Raw genomic sequence first — 25,568 nt, 5'->3', positions numbered from 1 at the left:
CAAAGTTCTCATGGTTCTCAACACAGGTCTCCGGGGAAAAGTCTTGTGTTTAATGACCTATCCGCCAAACCCGGTCTCACTCCGAAGTCGCCAAAATCCGGTGCTTGGGCAGTGAATTGCAGCATCAGACACTGGTGAAAAAAGCCGTCCAGTCGCTGTTATATTTTAACAGCGCTCGCCAGCATTAGGGACACACGGTGAGACGAGAACGAAAGTTAGGTTAGTCTGAGTAGGGCGGGTGGGAGTGGTGCTGGATAGGTCCAACAAACACCGACCTTCAACCAGGTGTTCGCGTCCTGTAAGATTCTAAAGCCAAACCCTGCTGTTTTTTCCTAAACCGAACCACATATTTCTGTTGCCCGAACCCAACCATGTGCATTAGTTGTTCAAGGACAAAACGTCAATTTGTGTTGTTATACTGACGTAGTGTGTTTATTTTGAAAGAGACTGTATGTAAACAGTAAATTTCCTGTGAAAACTGAAGTGTATTTTCAAAGAAGACAACGCATGTAACAGGCAGAACTTGACACGGCATCCCAGAACGTCAACAACCAACACACCCAGGTCATTGTATCTGGACTTGGAAGGTCCATGACCAAACGCCAATATGTGACGAGGTCGGAGTGAGAATGTGTTGATCCAACTCTCCAACCTACCTCCTAACTGGACCCCTCAGTACCACTTTGTTCTTTGCTCACACTGGTCACGTGGGTTATGCAGGAATTACTGGCTCATCGTTACGTGGGATATGTACGAAATTTGGTGCCTTACTTTTCGTGGGCCTGAACACCCTGAAGTCTTTTTAGGCAGCTCATATATGTCTTTCTGCGGCCTCCCTCCACAGCAGTACATTACTTAGCTTCTGTGCTGGTAGATTTGGTTTATCAAAGACACTAGCAAGGCAGTGCAGTACATAAAGTAAGCACAGCAGAAACGTCAGATAGGTCGGACGACTGTGGTTAGCTACACATAATTAAACGCAAGTTGACAGCTTTTACATGTCTCCGCAACTGAAATTCAATTGCCATTTGTCTACCTGGTTATGATTGTTGTTAGCATGATGTCAAGGTGATTCGGTCTATATGTTAGCAAATGACTGTATGGTACATGGAAGAATGGACGGTTATGGGAGCCCACCACTCAAGTTTGCCCTATTCCTCCTTCTGGCAAGTTAATCCACCATGAAGATAATAACTATACAACTACATAACCCCACTACAAAGTGTACTACGATAAAAGAAATAAATATAGATGAGGCTTCAGTGCTGTCAAAGCTTCAAATATTCAGTGCTTACCTCATGCTACTTCCAAGAGTGTACATGTCAGGTACTTTTGGTTGGACCAAAACAAGTCAAGCAGCACAGTGTTATTTATTTTCCAGTCAGTTTTGGATCATTTATAGAATTCTGTTATTTCCAACAACCCCTCATGTTTCAGACTTTAGCTGATTTTAAATAACATGCTGTATTTCAAGCACATAATGTATTTTGTAAACCCCATGCTCACAGCTGTGATAATCTGCCAATAGAGAAACGTCAAGCGGATGGCAGCCAGCTGCGCTGTGACGTCGGCGGAGTGATTAGGTCACCCTCTGATTCATATTCAGATGCAGAGATTGTAATCACAGCCCTGCCTTTGTCACCTGAGGGTGCAAACACTGCACCTGTTTCACGCTGCACTGACCAGCAGCCAAGTCCTGGGGGAGGAGAGCAGCAGCACTGTATTTGTTTCAGAGGGGGGGAAAGGGTGAAGTGCCTCCAGCTGCTGATTACGAGGTGAACTGAAATAGAAAAATACAAGCACTCGTGTGTTTTCTGACAAATTACAGCTTGAAAACACAGCATAGTACATTTTTACCGCATAATCAGGCCTGTAAAAGCAAGCACTCAGCACTGAAAGATGGGTTTTCCCTCTATGTGTCTATGTGACACTACAAGGAACACATCAGCAGGTTCATAGTATGAAAGGAAAGCAAGCTGAATTCTCACTGTAACCGGTTTTGCACCTTTGCGTATTTGCTTGGTCACAACGGCTGAAAGAAGGTGTGTAAGTGTGTGTGTGAGCTTGCATGTGTGTATGACTAATGGGAATAATTTCAGCAGCACCTGAGACTCCAAATGGTGAGCCATATGGGCCTGACGTAGAGCAATTCACAAATCTACCCCCACTGAGCCTCAGTAAAACAACAGAAGGCCTATTGTTTTCCAGTTTGGAAGTCATACTGCATTATACAAATACAATACTCACACAGAGTGTAATGATGGGGCAATATTGTCCTTGGTTTATCTATGGTTCCAATCAATGCCATTGTAAGGAGGAAAAGGTGACAATCTACTGTGAGTTCATGGTGTTAATCATTTATTTGATTTGCTTTTATACTGATAACCAGGAGATATACAACTCACAGGCCTAAATGATTGAAGTATGTATTTGTTTATATCTGACCACACCTTCAGTGCAGCTCCAGCACCTGCAGGAATTCAGCTATACTGTATTAGATACTTGTTAATAGCGAGTACATTATAGTTTGGTAATAGTAGCATATCTAAGAACATATCACAGTGTCCACGATATTTTATGCTGCAATCACATCTGAGAATATATTCAGAGGTGAAAGTGCTATGCGCTGGCTTATCAATTAGGTCAAAGTTCACAGGGCGACTTTTGAGTTCAAATTAGCTTTATTTACATGACCATAGTTACATTAGTACAGAGGGTATACTGTGCTTTGTATATGCTGTAAACAATGTTTACAGAGAAAGCATAATAATCCAAACTGAAAGAAAAAGGTTTGGTATTGAAATAATACAGAAATATATATTCATTTAACAATATGATAAATCATTTTGTTAAACAATAATACTATTTATAATATTTCATACTTTTTTATAAATTGTTAATAATAAATATAATAACAGTAAGAATACTAAAATAAAAACATGATAGAATAATAAAATAAAAATATTGTATTTTTAAATAAAATATTACAAAAGTAGTCAAACATTATAAAAGTACTCAAAAACATAAATAATAATAATAATTACAATGAAATCTAATCCTGAAAAATGAAAGTAATCAAATACATGAATTTCAGAACTAACATTAAACTTAAATAACTCTATGAACAATAATAAAAATATATATATTTTCTTAAACAATATTACTATTTATAAAAATGGCATGTTTTTTATAAAATGTGTAATAATAAAAATAATAATAATACAATAAAAATGTAAAAGTAGTCAAAGCATAAGTAGTAGTAATAATTATAATGAAAAATCCTGAAAATAAAAGTAATAAAATACATGAATTTCAGAATAAATAATAAACTTTAATAACTCTTTTAATAATAATTAAGAAAATATACCATTTAAATAATACAACAAGGTTTAAAATAATAATAATGATAATGATACAATAAAAATACATAATTAAAATATAATAAAAAATATATGATAAAATATAATTTAAAAAAAATGTAAAAGTAATCAAAAAACGATAATGATAATGAAAAATAATCCTGACAAATAAAAGTAATCAAATACATGAATTTCAGAATAAATAATAAACTTTAATAACTCTTTTAATAATAATTAAGAAAATATACCATTTAAATAATACAACAATATAATATGATAAATAATTTTCCTCAATGCTATTAATAAAAGTTCATATTATTTTCTTAAAGGTTTAAAATAATAATAATAATAATAATAATAATAATAATGATACAATAAAATACATAATTAAAATATAATAAAAAATATATGATAAAATATAATTTAAAAAATGTAAAAGTAGTCAAAAAACGATAATGATAATGAAAAATAATCCTGACAAATACAAGTAATCAAATACATGAATTTCAGAATAAATAATAAACTTTAATAACTCTACTAACAATAATTAAGGAGATATTCTATTTAAATAATACAACAATATAATATAATAAATAATTTTCCTCAATGCTAATAATAATAATAATAATAATAATACAATAAAACACATAATTAAAATATAATTAAAAATATAATAAATAATAAAGTATAATTTAAAAAAGCAAAAGTAGTCAAAAAACGATAATAAAAAATAATCCTGACAAATAAAAGTAATCAAATTAATTAATTTTAGAACAAACATTTGATTAACTAAATTAATAATGAACTTCAGTAATATGAGGTACAGTTGAATAAGACACAGTGTAATACAGCACAGTGTAATATGAGTCCACCCTCTTGATTTAACAGATAGTTAACCGTAAATGTGAGAGTAGGTGACACACAGGATTTCAAAGCGCACAGTAACATCAGCACAGCTCACTATTGGCCAGCCCCTCTGTCTCGCGCTCTCTCTCTCTCTCGCTCTCGTGCTTCACGTCCTCCAGCTGAAGAGGCGTAGCTCGGTGCTTTCTGCTCATTGTGCGAGAGAAATTTCCGCTTCCTCCATCGATAAACACCCCCAACAACACCAAGTTGGGACACCGAGAGGACACACACACCGACGCGGGGACTCGCCGCCTGCCTTCGGGTTCAAACCCCCGCGACCACTGCGATGTTTTCACTCTCCGGCGGCGACTAGCTTTAAACGGATCAACTTTCCGTTGACACCGTAACGTACCGCGCGAGCGTTTTGCGCGTTTGCAGCAGCAGGAGCCTGAAAAACAAGGCAAAGAAAGGAGGAGGACCTTAAAACGGGACAACACCGACACACAGACGGAGAAGCAGCCAGGCTACTACGGGTAATTCCTCCTCTCAGCTCCGCCTGAAAGCTCGTCCACAGCCTCCAGGATGTCGGAGCGAGGAGGGCTCCCGCGGACTGGGGGCGTCCCTTCGCCGCACATGCAGCCCTCCAAGCCGGTCAGCATCACCTCCAACCGGCCGGTGCAAATGAACCTGTACGCTACCTGGGAGGTGGACCGCTCCTCGCCCAGCTGTGTGCCGAGGTATGTGAAGGGGGCCCGGCGTGACTTATCATTTTTGCTGGGTGGTTGTGAATGGGGAATCACCCTGTCTGTGTGTTTACGTTAGGGAATTTCAAACACCCATGGGTGCCTGCTGAAAAAGATTAGCACCTCGTTTTACAGGATTGCTGCTGCTAATGCAGGGAGGTCACATCAAATCTATAATTACCCATTTATTTGCTCTAATTGGGATATATTTGCACATTATCTTTACTTGATTGCACCATTTTTAGCTCCTGGAGACCCCAGTTTGATCTGCACCAGTTCACCCAAATACTCATTACCCAGCAGCTTTACAGCCCTAATGTTAGACAACACACACACGCACACACACATGCCTCCTGGCTATCTTTCATACTAATAAAGACTGTTTGTATTGGGGCAGCTGCAGCCTTTCCCCAGCAGATAGCCTCAGCTGTTGCCCACCGGATCAGTGCAGACACAAAGATTGATGATGCTTTGCAGGCTGTCACTGCAACTACAGAGGGGCATTTTGTTGCCATGTATGACACCAGTATTGGTTTGCAGAAGAGGAGGAATGCTGGGAAACATGTTTCAGGCTGAAATGAATCATCTGAATCCCCTGACATGTTGCTCATCGCAGGCTGTGATGCAGTGAAAGTTGTGCATGTCCATGTGGACAATGCAGCAAGGTCACAGTAGGCGAGACACCTTATCCACCTTAGCTCAGTCCGCAACAAAGACGTTCAGGTAGGCTCCTTTGTTTGACTCGGCGGCAGGCAGGCTGTGAAGGGATGCAGCTGGCTGGCATATGTCACGCTGCTGACAGAGGCAGATGCACTCGCTTGTGCGACCTGTGGTGGTTTTTTGTGCATGAAAAGACACATACTGGATATAATGTCCATATAGTGTGTGCTCCAGCATGAGGCTATCCCCCTGTGTTTATGATGCCGTGGAAATAACCATGGTCATGAGTTAGACTCAAGGTCAAAGGTTAACCTCTGTGACTGAAGTGCCGCTCATGTGATTCACAATCTTAGAAAAGCATACAGTGTGAGAGCTGATGATGGATTTTATACAGCAGATTAAACTGATAAGAGAATGTAGTAAAGGGAAATCTCTTGATGTATATTTATTTGTCACGCTTTACAACTCATAATGCAGTTTTCACCTGTTAAACTTCGCTTGTGAATCTGCACGTTTGCCCATAAATTGTGTTGTTGTTTCTCAGTCAGCAGGCCGAGCTGCATCCTCCCAGATGTTCAGGTTACTGAAAGCAATTAGTGGGAATAAAGCGTGCGGGTGAAAGCGTCATACAAAGCTCACACACTGACATCTTAATGCTGCTTTCTAAAAATGCTTTGGGGCTTTACTGGTTAAGAAGCAAAGCCTCAAGGGTATGTTTCGCCTTGTAACATTTTGGCAGTGTGTGTGTGTGTGTGTGTGTGTGTGTGTGTATGTGTGTGTGTGTGCACCATGCGCTTGTGAATAAATGATGCAGTCCTGGATCTATGTTTTGGAACAGCTAATATGAATAAAACATCCATTGTTAGCCTACATTTTAAATATCTTTCCTTTTGAGATGCAGATTATTACCTCCTTTGTGTCTGCGTGCTCGTATCCAAAGACGATTTCTAATGTTTCTGCGTCTTGCTTCGAAATGTGATTGTGGACTTTTTTTTTGGGGGGGGCATTTTTTTGAGCAGGCGTCATGGTCCGTCAAATATCTTCGATTTCACTGCAGTTGCAGCAACGGAGAGACACTCGCAGAGCCGGGGAAAAAAGGGGGGGATGGAGAGAAACAAGAGGATGAGAGTGGGAGATGGGAGAAGAAACGGTGGCTCTGTCATCTACATTTAAATAGGATTTCTCACAGACACAAGCAGCAGGAAAGTCTTCAGAAACAGTGCCGACAGCTAATCTGTGGCACTGTGTTCCAGAGCTAGAAGATCCTGCGTCTACTATAGACTGAAATTCAGCCCTGGTGATGTTTTGCAGTCAACTGAATGTTTACTTCTTGTTGCTCAATCTCTGTTGCTGCAAGAAGGACTCGCACTTCCCCCTCATAGCAGAGGTGTTGTTGATCTAACCTCTTCCTGTCTACCCAAAATGCCACTTGATATGTTGTTTGTGCAGCGCTGTGGATTGAGTTTGCCCATGCAGGCACAAACATGCAAACAAACTTGTAGCAAAACCTGCAGAAACAGTGCTCAACACATGAACCACAAGTATGTTTTGTTGCATATTTTGGTCAGTTGGGAGTAACAGGAAATATTCAAGAGCGAGAGATGATATCACTTGTTTAAGCAGGCATGAGTCAAATTCTGCAAGTATCCGTTTTAGCGACCAGGTTACCGAGAATATTTGTTTTGAAGGGCACAGAAGCACAGCTATCTGAAATCAGCTCCACCCTTCCTCGCATCCATCAACGAGTGCTTCTGAGGTCATTTTTGTGTTCAGTCTTCCTGACCTTCTATTCTATTGTTTACCAAGGAGGAATAAATCATTTCACTGGCTCTAAACCAGCTCTTTTAGTGCAGTTGAAGTGGGTGATTCCTCTCTCTGCAGTGCCATCAGCACACACACATGAACAGGTGCTTGGCACTATCCCTTCTGCTTGGTTCATTGGTTCCTCTCCCTCACCTCGGGGGATGAAACCTTCATTTTCTGCAGCCAAATAATCCTACTGATGAGTACAGTGGCTGCTGCTCAGCTCACCTCGCTGCCTGTAGTAAGTAAAGAGTAGCAGTTCTCAGGTGTATTTACTGCCATGTGGAATGTGGATGGTGCCTGCCAGTATTTCACACCACAAATGGTTAGGATTCCAGCATCCAGTTAAGGCCTCCTGGTGTAGCTGCTCTGCGTCAGGTATTCCAGGAATGGGCCCCGTTGCAGAGCTCCTCGCCTTGCATTATTAACGAAGGTCTCCTTACAAGAGCTGAGGGGGAATGTCCCATGACTCAGCTCCATAGATGGATGCTGGGCCTGTGCTTCAATGTGGCTTCTTAGCCACGAGTGAGTGGGGGAGGAGTCTTATTCTCAGAGCGACCACAGAGCTATAGGAAAGTGGGTAAAAACTCAACCACAGAGAATAGGAGAGGTTTAAACGTTTTGGCTTGTGACCCCTTTAAAGGAAGCTTTACTACTTGGGACCAGTGTTGGGCAAAGAACAGCCTGATCCTGTCTCTCTGATGTTAAATTAAAAAATTAGCCAGTTGTTTTCAATATGATACCGCTGCAGAGCTTCAGGGCCAGCCCACCTCTTGGACCCTTAGTGAAAAATCATGTGTATTATTGCATGTGTTAAGGTGGAAACTACGTGTTTATCGCACTTCCTTATCAATAATAAACGCTTACGTACCACTTAACTATACTGCACAGTGTATTGTTTTGTAGCGCCTAACGCATCGTTAATAAATAGCCTACCGAGCGTATATTTATTACACTGTATGACGTCCATGCCACACATTTGGTTCCACGTTTAGGCTACATATGTCATTTGTAGTGCTTATCATTGCTAAATAAGTGTATTATATGTGTAGATGCTACTGTGTATTTTATGTTTAGAAGACAAACGTTATCAGGATACAACAAAATGTGTTCGTTGGTTTGCATAAGCCGCACGCTTTCCACCAGTAACACCAAGGTTAACAATACCACCTAATATTTCTATATAACTACGTTAAAATCTTAGGTAACATAACGTTGAGCAGCAAATAACTTGTTTCAAACAGGTTTCAATAACGTCAGTTAAGCTAACATTAATGATAGTTTGTTAACGAGATTAGCATAGATACTTAACATGAGCAAACTCGTAAAGTTAGTACAAGTTATTTGCAAACAGTGCAGTGTCATTTCAGCTAATGTTAATGTTAGTTTTTTAACGATATTAGCATAGCTACTTAACGTTAGCAAACTCATAAGGTTGGTACAAGCTATTTGCTGCTTAATATTATGTTACCTAACTCAGTTATGTAAGTTATATCATCAGGATGTGATAGCATGCATTCATTAGTTGGTTGTTAGTGACATTAGCATAGTTACTTAACGTTAGCAAACTCATAAGGTTAGTACAAGTTATTTGCAAACAAATGTCATTTGAGCTAATGTTAATGTTAGTTTGTTAACAATATTAGCATAGCTACTTAACATTAGCAAACTCATAAGGTTAGTACAAGTTATTTGCAAACTAATGTCATTTCAGCTACTGTTAATCTTAGTTTGTTAACGACATCACAGTAGCTACTTAGTTATAGCAAATTGATATGCTTAGCACAAGTTATTTGAAAACTTATGTCATTTCAGCTAACATCAGTGTTAGTCAGTTAACGTTATTGGTGTTGCTACTTTACATTAGCAAACTCATAAGGTTAGCGCAAGTTAAATAATGTAATTTCAGCTAACATTGATGCTAGTTTGTTGATCACATTGGTATTGCTACTTAACGTTAGCAAACTCATAAGGTTAGTACAAGTTATTTGCAAACTATTGCATCTCATCTAACATTAATGTTAATTTGTTAACGACATTAATATAACTAAGTTAACGTTAATGAACTTTAGCAAACTCATAAGGTTAGTATAACTTATTTGCAAACTATTGCATCTCAGCTAACATTAATGTTAGTTTGTTAACGACATTAATATCACTAACGTTACTTAACTTTTGCAAACTCATAACTAACATGACTTACTTCATTTCAGCTAATATTAATGTTAGCTTGTCAACGACATCACAGTAGCTACTTAGTTTTAGCAAACTCATAAGATCAGTACAAGTTATTTGCAAACTAATGGCATCTCAGCTAACATTAATGTTAGTTTGTTAACTACATTAATATTGCTAACGATGCTTAACTTTAGCAAACTCATAAGGTAAGCACAAGTTATTTGCAAACTAATAGCATTTCAGCTAATAATAATGTTAGTTTGTTAACGAGTTTGGTATAGCTACTTAATTTTAGCAAATTCATAAGGTTAGCTCAAGTTATTTACAAACTATCGCATCTCAGCCAACATTAATGTTAGTTTGTTAGCGACATCAATATAGCTAATGTTACTACTAGTACAAGTTATTTGTAAACTAACTTCATTTCAGCTGATGTTAATGTTAGTTTGCTAACAACCTTAGCATAGCTAGCTAATGTTAGCAAACTCAGCAACTTAGCAAACTTGTATGGTTTACTTTGATGTTCCAAGGGGAGATCGTGTGGCCTGTTAAAGCTAATGAACACAAGCTATCCTATCCTGAAGACCAAAAAAGGTCCAACAGAGGAGGTGTGTTAGGGTTAGGAGCTCTGGAGCTAGCTTCTCGTTGTTTTTACAATTCAGTTTGTGTATAAAACATGACAATTACTGAGTCGCAGGTGTTGGCAGGTGGATTTTTAAACTTTGACTTTGACAGAGCCAGGCTATAGCTTAGCTTAGCACAAAGACTGGAAGCAGGCAGGAAAAGGCCTGCTCCCAGTCTTTGTGCTAAGCTAAGCTAATTACCAACTGCCTCAAGCTTTATATTCAGCGTACAGACATGAGAGTGGTACCCATCTTCTCGTCTAACTTTTGGACAGAAACTAAACAGGCTTGTCAGCTGCCAAACTGTTTCTTGAAGAATTTCCATTTGATATACTTTCACCCAGAGCAACTCACAGAGACTTCAGTGTTAGAATATGTTTAATCTGCTAGATCAGTGACCCTCCAGGGGGATTACGAGCTAATTTCAAGGGCCATATAAAATGATTAGAAGAACATGTATTTTTTTGAAGTTTGTCTGGCCTCAGCACTTGTGAAAGGATGATTATTAGCCACTGGATTTCCTCTTGTAATCAAAGAAACAACCCTGAAAAGAGAACTCTCCTTTCCTGTTTTGGTTGAATGCTTCACCACTAAATCTAAAGAAAGTGAAAGTTGTGGTTGCTTCATTATAAACAATCATGAGCCCAAAAATGTGAACCATGATCCAAGATACCAAGAGATTCTGAGTAGCTGAGACAAGCACATTGATAGTAATCTTCATTTAAACATTAGTCATGCCAGTATTTTTATCAAAGACACAAAAATAAATTTAAAAATATATTTTGCCAGGAACCCTCAAAATGTTCTTTTTAGCTTTTTATAGTGTTTGCAATTCAGCAAATGTAATGTAAATAAATGAAAACAGCAGGGAATTAAAAAGAAAGGCTTATCTACTGGCCTAGAAATGAATACTGCTGGCATGAAGAAGCACGGTGCAGAAATCCAGGATGTTCTGAATTATACATTGTGCATTTGTTAGGCCCGTTTGCTATAATTGCCCTGCAACACAATAGTGGGACGACAGTCGTTCCTTGAGTGTCAGCATTACATTATCCACCCTGCCCCCTAAACCCCTGCTGCTGAACACGCACACACACGGAAAGAAATGGAGATATCGTATACGTGCACACACACACGCACACATGCAGACGCGGTCGTAGTGTTCATTAAGAAGCTTTGCCACTTGCCTTGGTGCTGCTCGCTCTTCCGCACAGCTGAGTGGCCGAGAGGTCTGAAGTTTCCTCTGCGGCTCATCTCGCCCGTTGGAGATGAAGGGTGATAGAGTGCAAACCTCCTCCTCCTCCTCCTCCTCACCCTGACTTTCCACGATTGCTTACTATTTCTGATACAAGCTGTCCAACCTCAGGCCTCAGGGAGAGAGGGGAGATAGCGACATACATGGCCATCGTGCCTTCAATGATCTTTTTAACCAGTGGCTTTGGAACAACTCAGGAATGTGTTTTAATCAGTGTTATTCATTGGAATCATATTGCAGTTGAAACCAGTAAAATTGTCGCAGTGAAGAGGGTATTTTCATGTTTTTCTCAGCAGCTTGAAGGCTGGCAGGCTGTTAAAAACCTGCAGTGAAACCTCTCACCAAAGCTTTAAAAAGCTGCCAGCCCACTCAAAAGAGTTCTCAGTGCTGTGATGCCCAAATAGTGGCATAAATGCTCTTTTATAGACCCTCTGAGAGTAAGATTTGCAGGACAACAGTGTCAGTTTGGAGGCTTGAAAATGAGTCAAAAGAAAAGTATCAGTATTGGTATCAGATTTAAAGCCCTCAGTGGTTTAACGCCAGCAAACGGTTACCGGTTTCACGTTTAGTATTACCTTCTCAAATTTCAATCATCATAAAACCATGTTTGATTACTGCACTTTAAAAAACTCGCAGTAAAACCTGTCCAGCATCAACCAAAGTTAGCCGCAGTCTCCCAGACACAGGCACGCAGGCTCAGCATGCAACGTGGGTTTGTTTTGCGTCAATGAAAACATGGCAGAAGGCAGTGACAGCAGTAGCCTTATTGTTTACAGAGTAGGCATACGGCAGGCAAACCCAGTGAAGCTACTGTTGCCTTGTCCTCATCCACAGTGACACAGACACCTGATCGAGCATTTAGAAGACAGGCAGCTTATGCACCAATGTAAAATAAAACTTGACTAAAACCTAATGACTTAGGTGTGTGTATCAGCACTTTATGAACATTTTCAGTACATTTTAACAGTACCCTGATAGTCTTTTGTGAAAGGAAATTGTCATACCGTTTCATCTCTTTTAAGGGCTGATTAAAAAAACTGTCTTACTGCTTTGGTTGCTGCTCAAACAAATCATTTACTACCGTTTTCATCAGTTGTTTTTGGAAAAAGACATTTTGAAGACACAAAGCACTTTCGGAGTAATGCTGTTTCTGCAAGATACGGTTCGTCCAAGGAAAAGATGGTCCTCATCCTTTTAGTCCAAGTGAAACATAAAATACTGAATAGATAACAGACACACTTTAAATGTACTTTTTTTAGGTTTTATTTGCACATTTTTAAAAAGAAAGGTCAGACCGACATGAAGTGAATAGAAATTAAATACATGTGCAGGTGAGGTAGAAACCCGCCGTGGGCTTTACCTGAAAGAGATGAAAAATATATGATTTAAAAAAGAAAAATGCAACATGCATATCTTTTACATTCTTAATCAAACTGTAAACTGTGATTAGCTGCTAATGGGAAAACAAACCAAAATCAAATTAATCATTTCGAGATTCTGGATATAAATAATAGACGTGGATAATCACATCATATTTGTTTAAGTTAGACTGCTGTTGATAAAGGCAAAAAAAGGTTGAAGACAAAATTGAGATTATTCAATAATGCAAAATCTTTTTGATACCAAACACTTTGAGTCTCATTTTGTATATAGACAGAGCCCAATCCCAATACATCCCTTGCCCCTACCACGTAGCCCTTACCCCTATGTTTTCTGTGTTCACGTGTAGGGTGTAGGGTGTCTTGATTCTTGTTGGTATAAAGGGTTAGGTTAAAGTGTTAGCGCTACATGGCCCTCCAAAAGGAGGCTTTTCAGAAGAACCCTTCAAGTGTTATGAGAAATCTTCGTTAAGATGGCTGTACGAGTAACAAAAGAAACCCACAACTGTTTTTATTGGGTAATAAAAATTCAAGAATTACCATAACTATCACATTATCTTAGCTTTATGTTGTTGAAACGTACCTTTTCTTTACAATAAGCATAACAAAAAAAAAAATCTGTAGTATGCAGAGGTCTCGATAGCTACATAGCTATGTTACATTGTTATTGCCGATTTGTGTGTAACAGCTCCACATTTTGACATATCTCTATGTCGCACCCCCCCCCTTTGATAACATGTGATGCCCAAATTTTAACTGAAGTCCAGGAGTGAAGTTGCTGCACCTGATACGGCTTCAGGTAGTGAAGGAGCTAGGGTTGCTAGCAGTGTTATTTTTTTATTTGAGGACTTGTTTGATCGATTGATAACGTGAAACTTTACATTGTGAACAAGTCATGAGCAGCCTGACAACCACAATAGGGTGCCTATAGTATACAAGAGAAATCACCACAGCAGGAAAAGGCATATACGCAAATATCCGCCAACACTTGTTGCGTCTGTTTACGTAAATGCTGGCATCTGATGACATATCAGGGTCATGAAGGGTTGTCCAATTTCATCGGGGAAGAATTCAACCACCTCCTCATGTAACTCTGTTCTGAGGGGCAAGATCACATGCGAAAACGAGACGTTGGGTAAAACTAAGAAATGGGACTGGGCCAGAGAATCAGACAAAAGGTATAAGAATTCCATTCCAGTCCTGTCCTCGAGATGTGCACTACATGAGTGCGTTTAGTGGACATTAACAACCTGTTTATGATCAGGTTTTTGGAGTATCCTATTTATGTGCATGTTAACAAAACATTTCATTTATGAGAAACCCGAATATGCCAGCTGGAGTGCCCCAAAAGAAACCAATATGTAAATGAGAAATAAGAATAACCCCGTTTCTCTGTGCTCATGTAAACGCCATATCCCAAATATGATCATGACTGGGAGACGCCTCATAAATGTCCATTATTACTGTCCATGTAATCGCACTCATTGAGAGGTAATTAATCTAGTTGTGTCAGTTGTATCTTCTTATACAAACCCCATTTTAATTTCCAGAATAAAAACATCTCCTCATATTCAGGCCATTACCTTTAATCTGACTTCCACTGTCTGTATTTTTGAAGCCAGTTTGGATTCTGGGATAGGAAGGAGCCTCCCAGTGATGAGTCCCTATGTGACAAAGAGTGTAGACAAACAGAAATCATGTGACTGGTGGCTGGTTTTCATTTTCTCTCACAGTGTTAAGGAGAGACAGAAGAGAGGAGGGTATATGTAGTGGAGATGAGCTGTCCTCCTCCTGCTGCTGCTGCTGCTGCTGCTGCTGCAGTGTAGATGTTGTGGTTGATTGAGGCTATAACGCTGAGGAGGACGTTGTTGCGGTGCAGGTCTGTGTTTTTGAGAGCACACAGACTCCCTTCTGGCAGCTAGCACACACACACACACACACACACACACACGCAAGCACACACACAGATTTCCATTTCCAAGGTGCAGTGACACCTCTTCACGGACAATGTCACTGACATATGCTTCGCTTTTATCTAATGTGTTATAAACAAGGACACAGTGGCTTCCAGTTACATAAAAGGACGCGCTGTGAGGGGGAAACACAAATCACGCTGACAACAGGTACATAATCACACACACCTTCACACTGGATAATGTTATGACAAAGCGGTTTCTACATAATCTCATTTTCAGCCTGTTGAAACATAAGCTGGAAATATGAGCTGGGAAAATAATTTCTCATCCAGTGCGTACCTGAGTTTGTTTATATTGTGCACATCTCTGAAGTATCTAGGGGACGAAGCTGTCTGGAACATTTCTCTTCCTAACAACACAATCACACTGTTAAATTTTGGATATTGCGGTGGTTTATTGCACACACACAGGTTGAAAAGAACTCAACACTACCAACATTTGTGTCTCTGTGCAGTGACTGTCTTTGTCTGCACGATACATGCAAATAATGTGTGCACACGCCTGTAATCCTCTCCTGCTCAGGTTACAGACTCTTTCTCCTGGGTGATAACACAAGCTTGTAATGCACTTAACACAGATTGACCTTGACACGGCTCCTGTCGGGATTACGGACGATGATTTATTGACATTTCTCCAGTTCTTGGGGTCCTTACATGCATGTTGTAGTGCTCTAGTTATGTATGATGATTGTCAGTACTTTTGGCACTTTTTTTGATATTGACAAGCCTTCAATACCTTATTACGTAGATGGCAGTGTGTGTGTTTTCTCAAGGTGTTTCAATGTTTTTACCCCGTATGCATTGTGATGTGTGCTCATATATGTGATAGTAAGTAAGTAAGACAGTGTGCGGGGAATTTTTCCATTGACATTAATGGGAACATAGTGTTCAAAGACTGATAGCGGCCAGAAACCTTTTAATAAACACTTACAATTTTGAGCTGTATTACATAAGCACTAATGCATTACCTTAATAACATAGCAATTCAGTTCTAAAATGACACTCAAAGCTCAATTAGAATTAATCTCGGAGGGCACTCTGAGAGGGCAGACTTCAGCCAAGGTCAAATGGCCGATCTAGCAGTGTTAACAATAGTGAAAAAAATCAGTTTCATGAAAATCAGGCCAGTAGTTTTTCTGTAATCCTGCTGACAAACAAAGACAAACAAACTAGACTAAAAACGTAACCTTCTTGGCGGGGGTTATAGATAAAAGCATATTTTAAGGGGCAGCACGACAGGTGAAAGCATTTTGGGCTATTTTGCTTCCATAACATGTCTGCTTTCAGACTAGTGGATAAGAAATGTCCAAAATACACATTTAGGGGTTTATTTTAGTTCAGATTTCTGTTCTGAAAATTCATGCAAAAGTACAGATTTGCTTATATAATGATTCATTATTTATATTTAATTACAAAAATACAAAATCAGGTCAGCGCATAAGAAACTGCTGCTTTTGGAAATTTTAATGGTATCACCACATGTGACATTGCGGGCACCAGCCCTTCATCAAACATAAACAAGATAAGGAAACACATCTCTGTACATACAGCCAATGGTGGTTGCCCAACAGATCATGTGATAACACAGAAACCGAGTACAACACACCGCAAAATCAGTACAAAATGACACCACAGGAATACAGTACATTTAGAAAAAATACATTTGCAATAAAGCCAGCGGTGCCGAGAGTATCACCTCGAATATCACATGACTGAAACATAAGGTAAAAAAAAAACCATGCAAAAATTATGACATGCAAATTAATGTGAATTTGTAGAAGAGGAAATTTTATAAATCATATTTTAAAAAAAAAAAAAAAAAAAAAAAAATTTTTTAAAGAGGTCGCTGTAATACTACAAAAAGTAGTGATAATGAAAAATACCAAATGTTAACATTGACATTTTGAGTCTTCATTTTTATATTTAAACATAAAATTTTAGAAAATTTGTATTATAAAAAATAATTGTCTTAACGCAAGTAATCAACTGGAGAGTTTCATGGTGATATTTATTAGTTGTTTTTTTTAACCTATTCACCGTTTGTGTCATATTTTTTGTCTAAGAATGTATGGAATTGTTCAATACATTTAAAGTTTTTATTTTCATACTCTTAAGCCAGAAATCTGAACTTCAGTCGCACTTTACGCCAGACTTTCCAGTTTTATTCCTTTCTATATTCTAAAGGTTTCTTCATAGGGGTTTGTTCATATATCATTAATAGCCTGATTTATGGAACATTTTATTCTTAAAAACGCGAAAATAGCTGTTGACAGCATTTTCTGATTTATGGAATGAATCAAAGAGATGTCGAAATTCCCTCCTTAAAAACCTTTGACTTGTAATATGTCATGAAATAAGAACTTTGAACCTGGCTTTATCCAATGTTCAGATTTCTGATCTGGAAATGTGTGCAAATTAGCAGATATTTAATTAGATAATGCCGCATTTGAATATTTAAACATAAAATTTCAAAATTTGAAATTTAAAAACCTAGTTACTCAGAAAGCGCTGTCTTAGTTTCAAGGTGAAACCTGGTAGTTAGAACTTTTACCCTATTTACCTGTTGTGTCTCCCTTTAAATGAAAATTACGTCTCACTTTGTAATAGTCTGCAGTTGACTGAATTTTTTTGACATTCTTGCCAAGAGCTGGAGGAGATTTATACCACTGTTACATCTGTACAGTCAATATGAAGCTACATCGAGGAGACGGTTAGCTTAGCATGAACACTGGAAGTAGAGGGAAATGGCTAGCCTGGCTGCGTCCACAGGTACCAAAATCTTCTTGCTAATTAACATGTTATGGCTTGTTTGTTTAATCTGTACAAAAATGACTTAGTTTCTTAGGTGGATTTATTATTTTTACCTTAAGCTAAGGTAAATGTCTCCCGGCTTTAGCGTCATGTTAAGTATACAGACATGCGCCTCATCTAACTCTTGGCCAAATATCCAAAATGTACCATAATGTTGAGCTATCAGTTCAGATCAGAGTTCAGGTAATAGATGTTAACCAGTCCAGAAACAAAAGTACGACTATATAAAGAGAGATACAATGAGAAAACAAACATGTCCTCAGTATTCCTCTTGGCTCAGCAGTTGCTCCTTGACTCACGCTGTCACTCTGATACACTTACCCTGTTATGATCGCTGCATCGAGGCAGGGGCAGCTCTGATTGGTTGATAACCAGGAAGCTGAAACGACTGCCCATTCAGATAAAGGTTTCCTGTTCCACGGTTGTGCAGGGGCGGCGGACAGTGAGCTCCGATGGCATTGTCTGCCTGCGCTGGAGCTAAACTGGATTAGGCGGGTGCTCTGCTCATTAATCTGTAATCGCTTTAACGAAGGGTCAATTATGTTATGTGTGTGTGTGCGAGTGTGTGTGTGTGTGTGTGTGTGAGACAACAAAAAGAGGATTCCTTCTGATTGTGTGAGATCTTTATTTTCATTGTAAATGCACAAAATAGGCCTGCAAGCAAGCATTTCCCGCTTTCTCTCAGCACCAGCGCTATTTAATCTCGTCTCACACACACGCTCACACACGCTGCAGGTCACATGCTCAGTCTCGCAGGCCTAGACGAGGGGGTAGAGGCCAGACAACAGCCCTGTGCTCTGGATAACAAAGTGCAAACCAGCAAAAACATGATTAGCAAACTTGCCAACAACGATAACTTCTGCTCAGGGTGTTTTGTTTTCTATTCGGCCGCCGAACACTGCAACACGTGCTAACCTCAATTTGTCACACACGTGTTTTTTTTAGTTGTAAACATATGTGATAGACTCTGACAGTGTTGAGGTTGCTGTATCTGTGTGTTTGAGTGTAAATGTGTGCGTGTGTGTAAAGGTTGATTCTGCCCTCCTTAGGAAGTAACGGGCCTCAGTGCGTCCTTGCCTGTGGCTGTGGGAAGTAGAGCAAGACGGAAAGAGATGGAGGGAGGGAGAGAGGTTGGCACAGAATGGAGAGATAGAGAGAGAAATACGATGGAAACCATGAAAAAAGTGAGAGGAAGAACAAGAGGTCACTTGTTTTTTTTTTTTTAGCACACAAGACACCTCAGCCGATGCCTGTGTGGGAAGGTACAAACTCACACATGTGAGCATGTACCTACAGTATCTTACTGACATTGTGGGGACTGTATTCATACTGTCACATTATGGGGACTCGCCTCCTATTAAAAGGGGCAATAAGCTGATCCACAGCTATTGAATTTTACATTAAAGACCCTAAGGGTTAGGGTTACTGTACATTCAAACCAACAGCGACCAGAGCTTCCAAAACGGCGGAGGTCATTTATTTTCAATGAGAGACTGGCGACCTGGGCGACTGGTCATCAGCCGCGCGTCCAAAGCGACTGGAGCGGGTCTGGAGGGGAGTTAAAACTTGTTTAACTTTATGGTAATGAGCTCTGACGTGGTTCGGTGACAACCAATCGGAATGCTGACATGCTCCAATGAAGCGGGTCCAAGAGAACAAGCCATGTAACTTTGGTTCCTACAGCACACTTGTTCCAACAGTGGATATCAGGAAGTTTATTACTTGCGTTCGCGCCCACTCAGTCCTTTATAATGTGTCGCTGTGTGGTTACAGAGACCAAAATAAAAAGAATGAGGCTTGGGACGGCGTCGCGGAGGTAGTCTGTTGGTCTGGTCAGTTTTAAAAGTGTGTAATGTTGGTGATGGAGGAGAGAATTGCAGGCTAATGTTGCGACTTAGCATGCAAGTCTTCCTTGCTTGGTTTGAATGGGACGACATAGCAAAGCATTTTATCAACATAGATTTGTGCTTTTTGACTGGACAACAGCAAGCAGCAACTACACTGCTTTCATTGTGCAGACATGAGTGCCAAGAAACTTACTGCTCAAGATTACTCCTCTCGGGAGATGCAACATAAAAGTCTAAAAGAAACAGCCATTCTTAAACATCTGAATGACCCCATGCTTTCCTTGATGCAGACCAGAGGAGTGTGTTCCATGTTCCTTTGCCTTTTCAACCAAGCGGCAAACTCCAGAGCTGAAAAATAAAGCCTCGTACAAGAAACGGTTTTGGTTTTCTAGCTAATTTCCCCATGAATGACAAATGAAAGGGGTGAGTTTTTATATAACTCACCCGTTAAAATGTTATTAATGCTTAAGGTTATGTATAATTAAGGGCGTGGCCGCTTTGAGTGACAGATGGTTGCCATCCGTTGAAAAGTTGCTACCACAGTGACATTTCTCTTCTGGTGCGCTGAGCTGAATTGCAGATCAGAGTGATTTCATTTGCCGATGGGTTCTGCTGTGCCAGAAAAAGGCCAACTAGCGCAGACAAGGGCCAACAGTATGGGATACACCACACTGATGAGGGCTAAGGAAGCTCACCAATGGCCCAACTTTGACCAATGACCGACCATGTGTCAAGGGCCTTTAACTCATGCTAACTGGGCAGATGTTGAACTTACCAGCCCTACCCCTATCAATCGCAATCAGACAACAAGGTCATGTATGTGAGATCAAAGACTAAACCAGACAATAGCTAATTAATGGACGGGGGTGTGAATATCTTAAAGTGACGGTAGAGCGCCTTCAGTGTTCTAATCTGTGAAAATGATGGACAGCTTTTTGATTTTTATGTCATTGCTGAAAAAAAATCAGTCAATGACAGAAAGTATTTGGTTAACACGACCTCTGGACTTGCTTGCTGAGTTACAAAATCTTTTCTCATGATACTAAAAACTGTGCAGTGTTCTAAATGGATCTGTTACTTTCTTACACACACCCACAACCAAGGGTTTATGTTCATGAATTCAGTGTCAACACAGTAAGTGATAAAAACACGTTTCTGTGTTTGAACAACCATATGAAACTTCCCATTTTATGCTTGTGTGTTAACATTTCCTTGAAGTATACATCGGAGTTTCAGGCAGGGGCTGAGCTGAAAACTAAAAAATGGAAAAATGCACTAGCTGGGTTTTCAGTCTGTCCTGCTGTCACACCTCAGAGTCAGCCTATTGAAACAGCTACCATTCATTTCTGCTCATTGTGTCCTGTACTGTATATTCGGGGCAGCCAGCCACCTCTCTGTGCAAAGACTTACAGCTCGTACAGGAGGATGGTGGTGCTTTTTCATCACCTTTCGCTCCTCTTGAATCTGCTCCTCGTCTCACCTCGAACCTTTCATCAGATGGAGGTGTTGTGTTGTTGTGTGTTCTCACATTAGGAGTGTTGCATTTAATTCACACCATCACTTGAACCTGCAGCCAGCCTCAGCTTAGATCTTCTGTCACATATGGCTGTATTCATGCTCTCATTGTCATGTTTCCATGTGTCGCAGCACCTCATTCAAAGGATGATCGTGTGTGTACATGTGTAGAATATTTATGCATCCACTCTACATGCTGCCTTTCATGGTGTGATTTACATTGCAGCTGCTTCTTGGCTCACCTTGCTTTTCCAGTAAATGGTATGCAAGTGTGTTTGTTTTGTCTTTTTACATCGGCTGCTCCTTTCAAGTATCATCGTCACTGCATTCCTCGCTGCGCTTGAGTCTGACCTGTCTCACCTGCACATCACATCACATAGCGGTTGAGTATGTGTGTTGATTTGTGTGAGTTGTTATTGTTTGTTCATGCTGTGCTTTCACATTGAATGCCGCCTTCAGCAGTGTCATTTTCAATATGTGTTTGGCAGCGCTCAAATAAGTGCCTGGGCTGACCTTGCAGTTAAATGGTGCTTGTGTGCGTGTGTGTTTTTCAGTGTGTTCTTGCTGTATTCGTGCCTTGCAATATCCCTGTATGCTTCACGGAATGCAAATCGTCTTGCCTCACCTAGCGGCTTACATCAAATAAGGCTTTACGGTGTGCACATGTGTGTATATGTCCTGGCAGGGTGTTCTTGCTTTGGGCCAAGTGTCGGCTCATGTCAGCAGGGTGACTGTTGTTCTCTACAGAGGAACAGCAAAGAAAGACTAGAGGAGGAAAGACATGAGAAAAGAGGAGAGAGGCACCACAGAAGAGAAAACGATGAAGCGAGGAGTGACGTTAGCCTGGTTGCAGACCTCCAAACTGTTGCTCACATCTTAATATTGTCAGTTTTTACAAGACGATCTGATGTTGCTCATGTAAATGAGTGTTTTACTTGATTTGAGAAACAAGCAAACCAGCTTTAATCTATTGAACAGTTAGCCAAACAAAATGTTCAACAGTTGTGATAAAATCAGTTTGTCCGAGACCAAGGTGGCGTCTTTACTAGTAGGGGAAAATAATTGATTCACGTAAGTATTGCTATTTTATGCTTGAATAGATATAATTCAAATACGGTGATGGAAAGATATTACCACTTTTATTGTAGTAGTCTATGCATGCTATGCTGCATGAACAGCAACCCAAATTAAGCCAGCTGTGCGCAAACTCAACACCAGACCAGCAAACTTTCTGTTGCTGCCATTACACAGCTCCCCGTGAACCCTGGCGTTGGGTTTGCGCCACCTGAAGTTGAGTTGCTACCAAGCCCGTCTCAGGTACTTCTTCCCCCCTCTCCTCCTGGTGAATAGTCTCCAAGCAGCGGTAGAAGCAGAGCGACTGCAGGGTGCATGAGCTAGGTAATTGCTGTCTCATTTGTGAACAGTGGGGTGAGGGGCTGAGCGAATCAACGCACTGTGCGCAGCTGTACAATGCATTTTAAATACCTTACAAAATCAATAGGTGATGGTCAACATTGATATCGTGACAGCAGCCACATTTAAATCAGTGTATGGGAAACGCTTGATGAGCAATGACAGCTAGGCTAAATGTAGCAGTTTGTTTACTTAAGCAAGTATATACTTTTTGTTCATTCTTTTGCACATGTAACGTATATTTTACTAAGTAAGAAAGTAAGTATTTATTATAGCACCTTTCACAGGTCACAAAGTGCTTAACTGGAATACAGTTAGTAACGACTAGGGATAGACCGATATGGATTTTTTAGGGCGGATGCCGATACCGATTTTTTCCCCATCACCCTTAGCCGATGACCGATTATGGACTGCCGATTTTCTTGAGCCGATATTTGGGGCCGATACTGCTTTTGCTCCCTCAATTTACATCAAAAAAATGACACAATGATAACAAATATTACAGGTCTCAAGTTTAAAATAAGAAACATTTATTGAACAGTAAAAAATACTAAAACAAGATGGAAAGTTGAGGTAGAACAGGTAGAATATTATTATTATTATTATTATTATACATTCAAATAAAGAAAAGAGTTCAGTGCTCTTAAATCTTCCAGTAATGTCTTTATAAAATAAACAAATATTTAAGCTGAAGCATAAATAAAACAACAACTACTGTACACAGTAGGATTCGCTGCATGTGCGCTGCAGGGTCTTCCGGCAACACAGAGCTGCCCGTGGATGCCTGTCTGTAAATCATGCCAGGGAAAAATAAATCCGCGAACCCACGCACGCATCGGCCGATGCTGATACAAGTAAAAAACTCAAATATCGGCCTGATATATCGGCCGGCCGATGTATCGGTCTATCCTTATTAACGACCATAGAAATAGTTGAGTAACCACTTTCTAAAATTGAAGTCAATAAGACTGACTGACATGTGATGTCTCATGTTTGCAGTAGTATACCATGAAATCGTATACCGTGGTATAAAAATTGACAGTTATCATACTGTGTACTTTTCTATGGTATTGGGTAGGGGTGGGCAATATGGCCCTAAAATATTATCACGATATTTCAGAGTATTTTTGCAATAACGATTTCCTTCCCTTTTAGCAAAATCCTAAATGATTGAGTTGTTAGTCTCTAATAATTTCACTTTCAGCCATGCTTGTTGTAACAGTATGATGTCAACAGGTATCACAATATGAATTTTTTATGTCATATTCAAAATAGTGCCAGTATTATCATACACAGATGATATGGCACACCCCTAGTAATGGGAAAAAATGCAACCACAAAGAGAATCTCACCTGAGCATGTGCATGTCCTTTTTTCCATCGACTACCTGTCAGACTTTCTATAAATACTTCCATTGTTAAATGACCTTGAGTATCAAAAAAATCTGTGTTTTTTTTCCTTTAAGGGTCATTATAACTGATAATAATGATTATCAGTCTGAATGTCAGGCTAAGGTACGGCAGAGAGAAACCTTGTACATCATGCACGACAATCGTGAAACAAGAGAGACAGGCTGGCGAGAAGAGGTCGATGAGAGCACGAAGAGGAGAGCCCCATTGTGAGAAGTCAAGGGGGGGGGGAGCGTGAAGCCGGGGGTGAGATGAGAGCATGGAAAAAAAAAAGGATTAGACTGTGAAGGAGAGAAAATGGGCTCGAGTGGGTGAAGGTGAGAAGATGGGGGAGGAGGAGAGGCTGATGAGAGGGGGAAAAAAGGGACGGCTTTATCAGAAAAGGACGACATCAAAGCAACGGTGATTTGGTGAATGGGAAGGGAGCAGCTGGGGCACGAGGTGGAGATGTGAGATAGGAGCTGATGGAGGAATTAGACTCCTTCTCTCCTTCCTGTTTCCTTGTGTTCTCACCTGTCCATCTGTCTCTCCTTTATCCGCCTCTCCCCGCAGTGATACTTCTCTGATGATGCCAGCGTGCAGCTTAATCTCTTTTGTCTTGGGTACTGGTCTAGTCTTGTCCATAACTCGGCCTTCTGATTTGCTGTCCCCTGCTGGCCTTCTTCCTCCCAGTGCCACCATTACAGCTCTACCCCACAGTCACATCCTCCTCCTCCTCCTCCTCCTCCTCCTCCTCCTCAGGAGCAGCTGTGACGGATCTGCCACCAAGTGCAGTCTCACCTCTGCCGCCATTGTTTCTGGAGCAGTCGACACCCAAGGTGCCATTATGGCTGCAGATTCGCCCGCTGTCAATGATTTTGTACCAACGTGACTGTCGTGGGCTCTATTTCAGTCCTGCTGTGTCACATATGTGCGTCACGCTTAAGTAAATGCAAATATAAAACACATTTTAAGCCCCGTTTTGGCTGGAAGTCTTTGCAATCTAATCTGTGTCCTTACAGTGCCAAGGCATGAATAGACATGTAATGAAAGAGCTAAGCAGAAGGGAGAATAAAACACAAGCAGATATAATGCTCACATTGGCCTTGTATTAAATTTAGCAGCAGGATACAGAATAGCGTGGTTTTAAATCTTTATTTGAACTTTTTGTTCACCTTTGTCTGTGATTTATTTTTGTCACATGCTGTTGCCAAAAATGAAACTCCAGGAAAACCCTAAAAGGTACAAGGTGAACTATTTCTGCTTTCAGAAGGAATAATATGACTCGTTATTATAATATGCAATGCACAAAAAAAAACAACTCACAGTATGCTTGTTCTGGAGAATACTGCACTCAAAAACAAAGGGCTAGCCAAAGCAGAGTCCTGCACAGGTCTCATTTTTAAGATGCACTCCCGCCCTGGCACCATGATGTGCCGCACCCACCCTGCCACACTTACATATAACCAATTAGCTCTGCAACTTAACCTGCCAGCGCAAGATCTGCCGCCTAACCTGAAACCACAATTACAATAATAACCATGCGGTCATACTGAATGCAAGCAGTGTGACAGTTGGACAGGACCGTAGATGGGCATCAACCCAGCAGCAGGACTGGTATCTGCTCCTTTGTGTGAGGAGGAACAGGAGCACTGCCAGAGCTCAACAAAATGACCTCCAGCAGGCTACTGGTGTGCATGTTTCCGACCACACTGTCAGAAACAGACTCCATGAGGGTGGCATGAGGGCCTGACGTCCTCTAATGGGACCTGT

At 40.3% G+C, this 25,568-nt stretch overlaps 1 protein-coding gene across 1 annotated transcript in view; it reads left to right on the top strand.

Moving 5' to 3' along the window:
• Positions 1-4,391: 4,391 nt before the first annotated feature.
• The window catches only part of pacs1b (phosphofurin acidic cluster sorting protein 1b), a 99,432-nt gene continuing 78,255 nt past the window's right edge, over positions 4,392-25,568 (top strand). Inside the window, exon 1 of the mRNA XM_033609765.2 lies at positions 4,392-4,942. Coding sequence (XP_033465656.1) covers positions 4,788-4,942 — 155 coding nt within the window. The 5' untranslated portion in view covers positions 4,392-4,787. The remainder of the gene's footprint in view (positions 4,943-25,568) is intronic.

The sequence above is a fragment of the Epinephelus lanceolatus genome, chromosome 22, assembly GCF_041903045.1.
Source record: "Epinephelus lanceolatus isolate andai-2023 chromosome 22, ASM4190304v1, whole genome shotgun sequence".
Taxonomy (NCBI): Eukaryota; Metazoa; Chordata; class Actinopteri; order Perciformes; family Serranidae; genus Epinephelus; species Epinephelus lanceolatus.
This window is presented reverse-complemented; position numbering and strand designations above follow the sequence as displayed.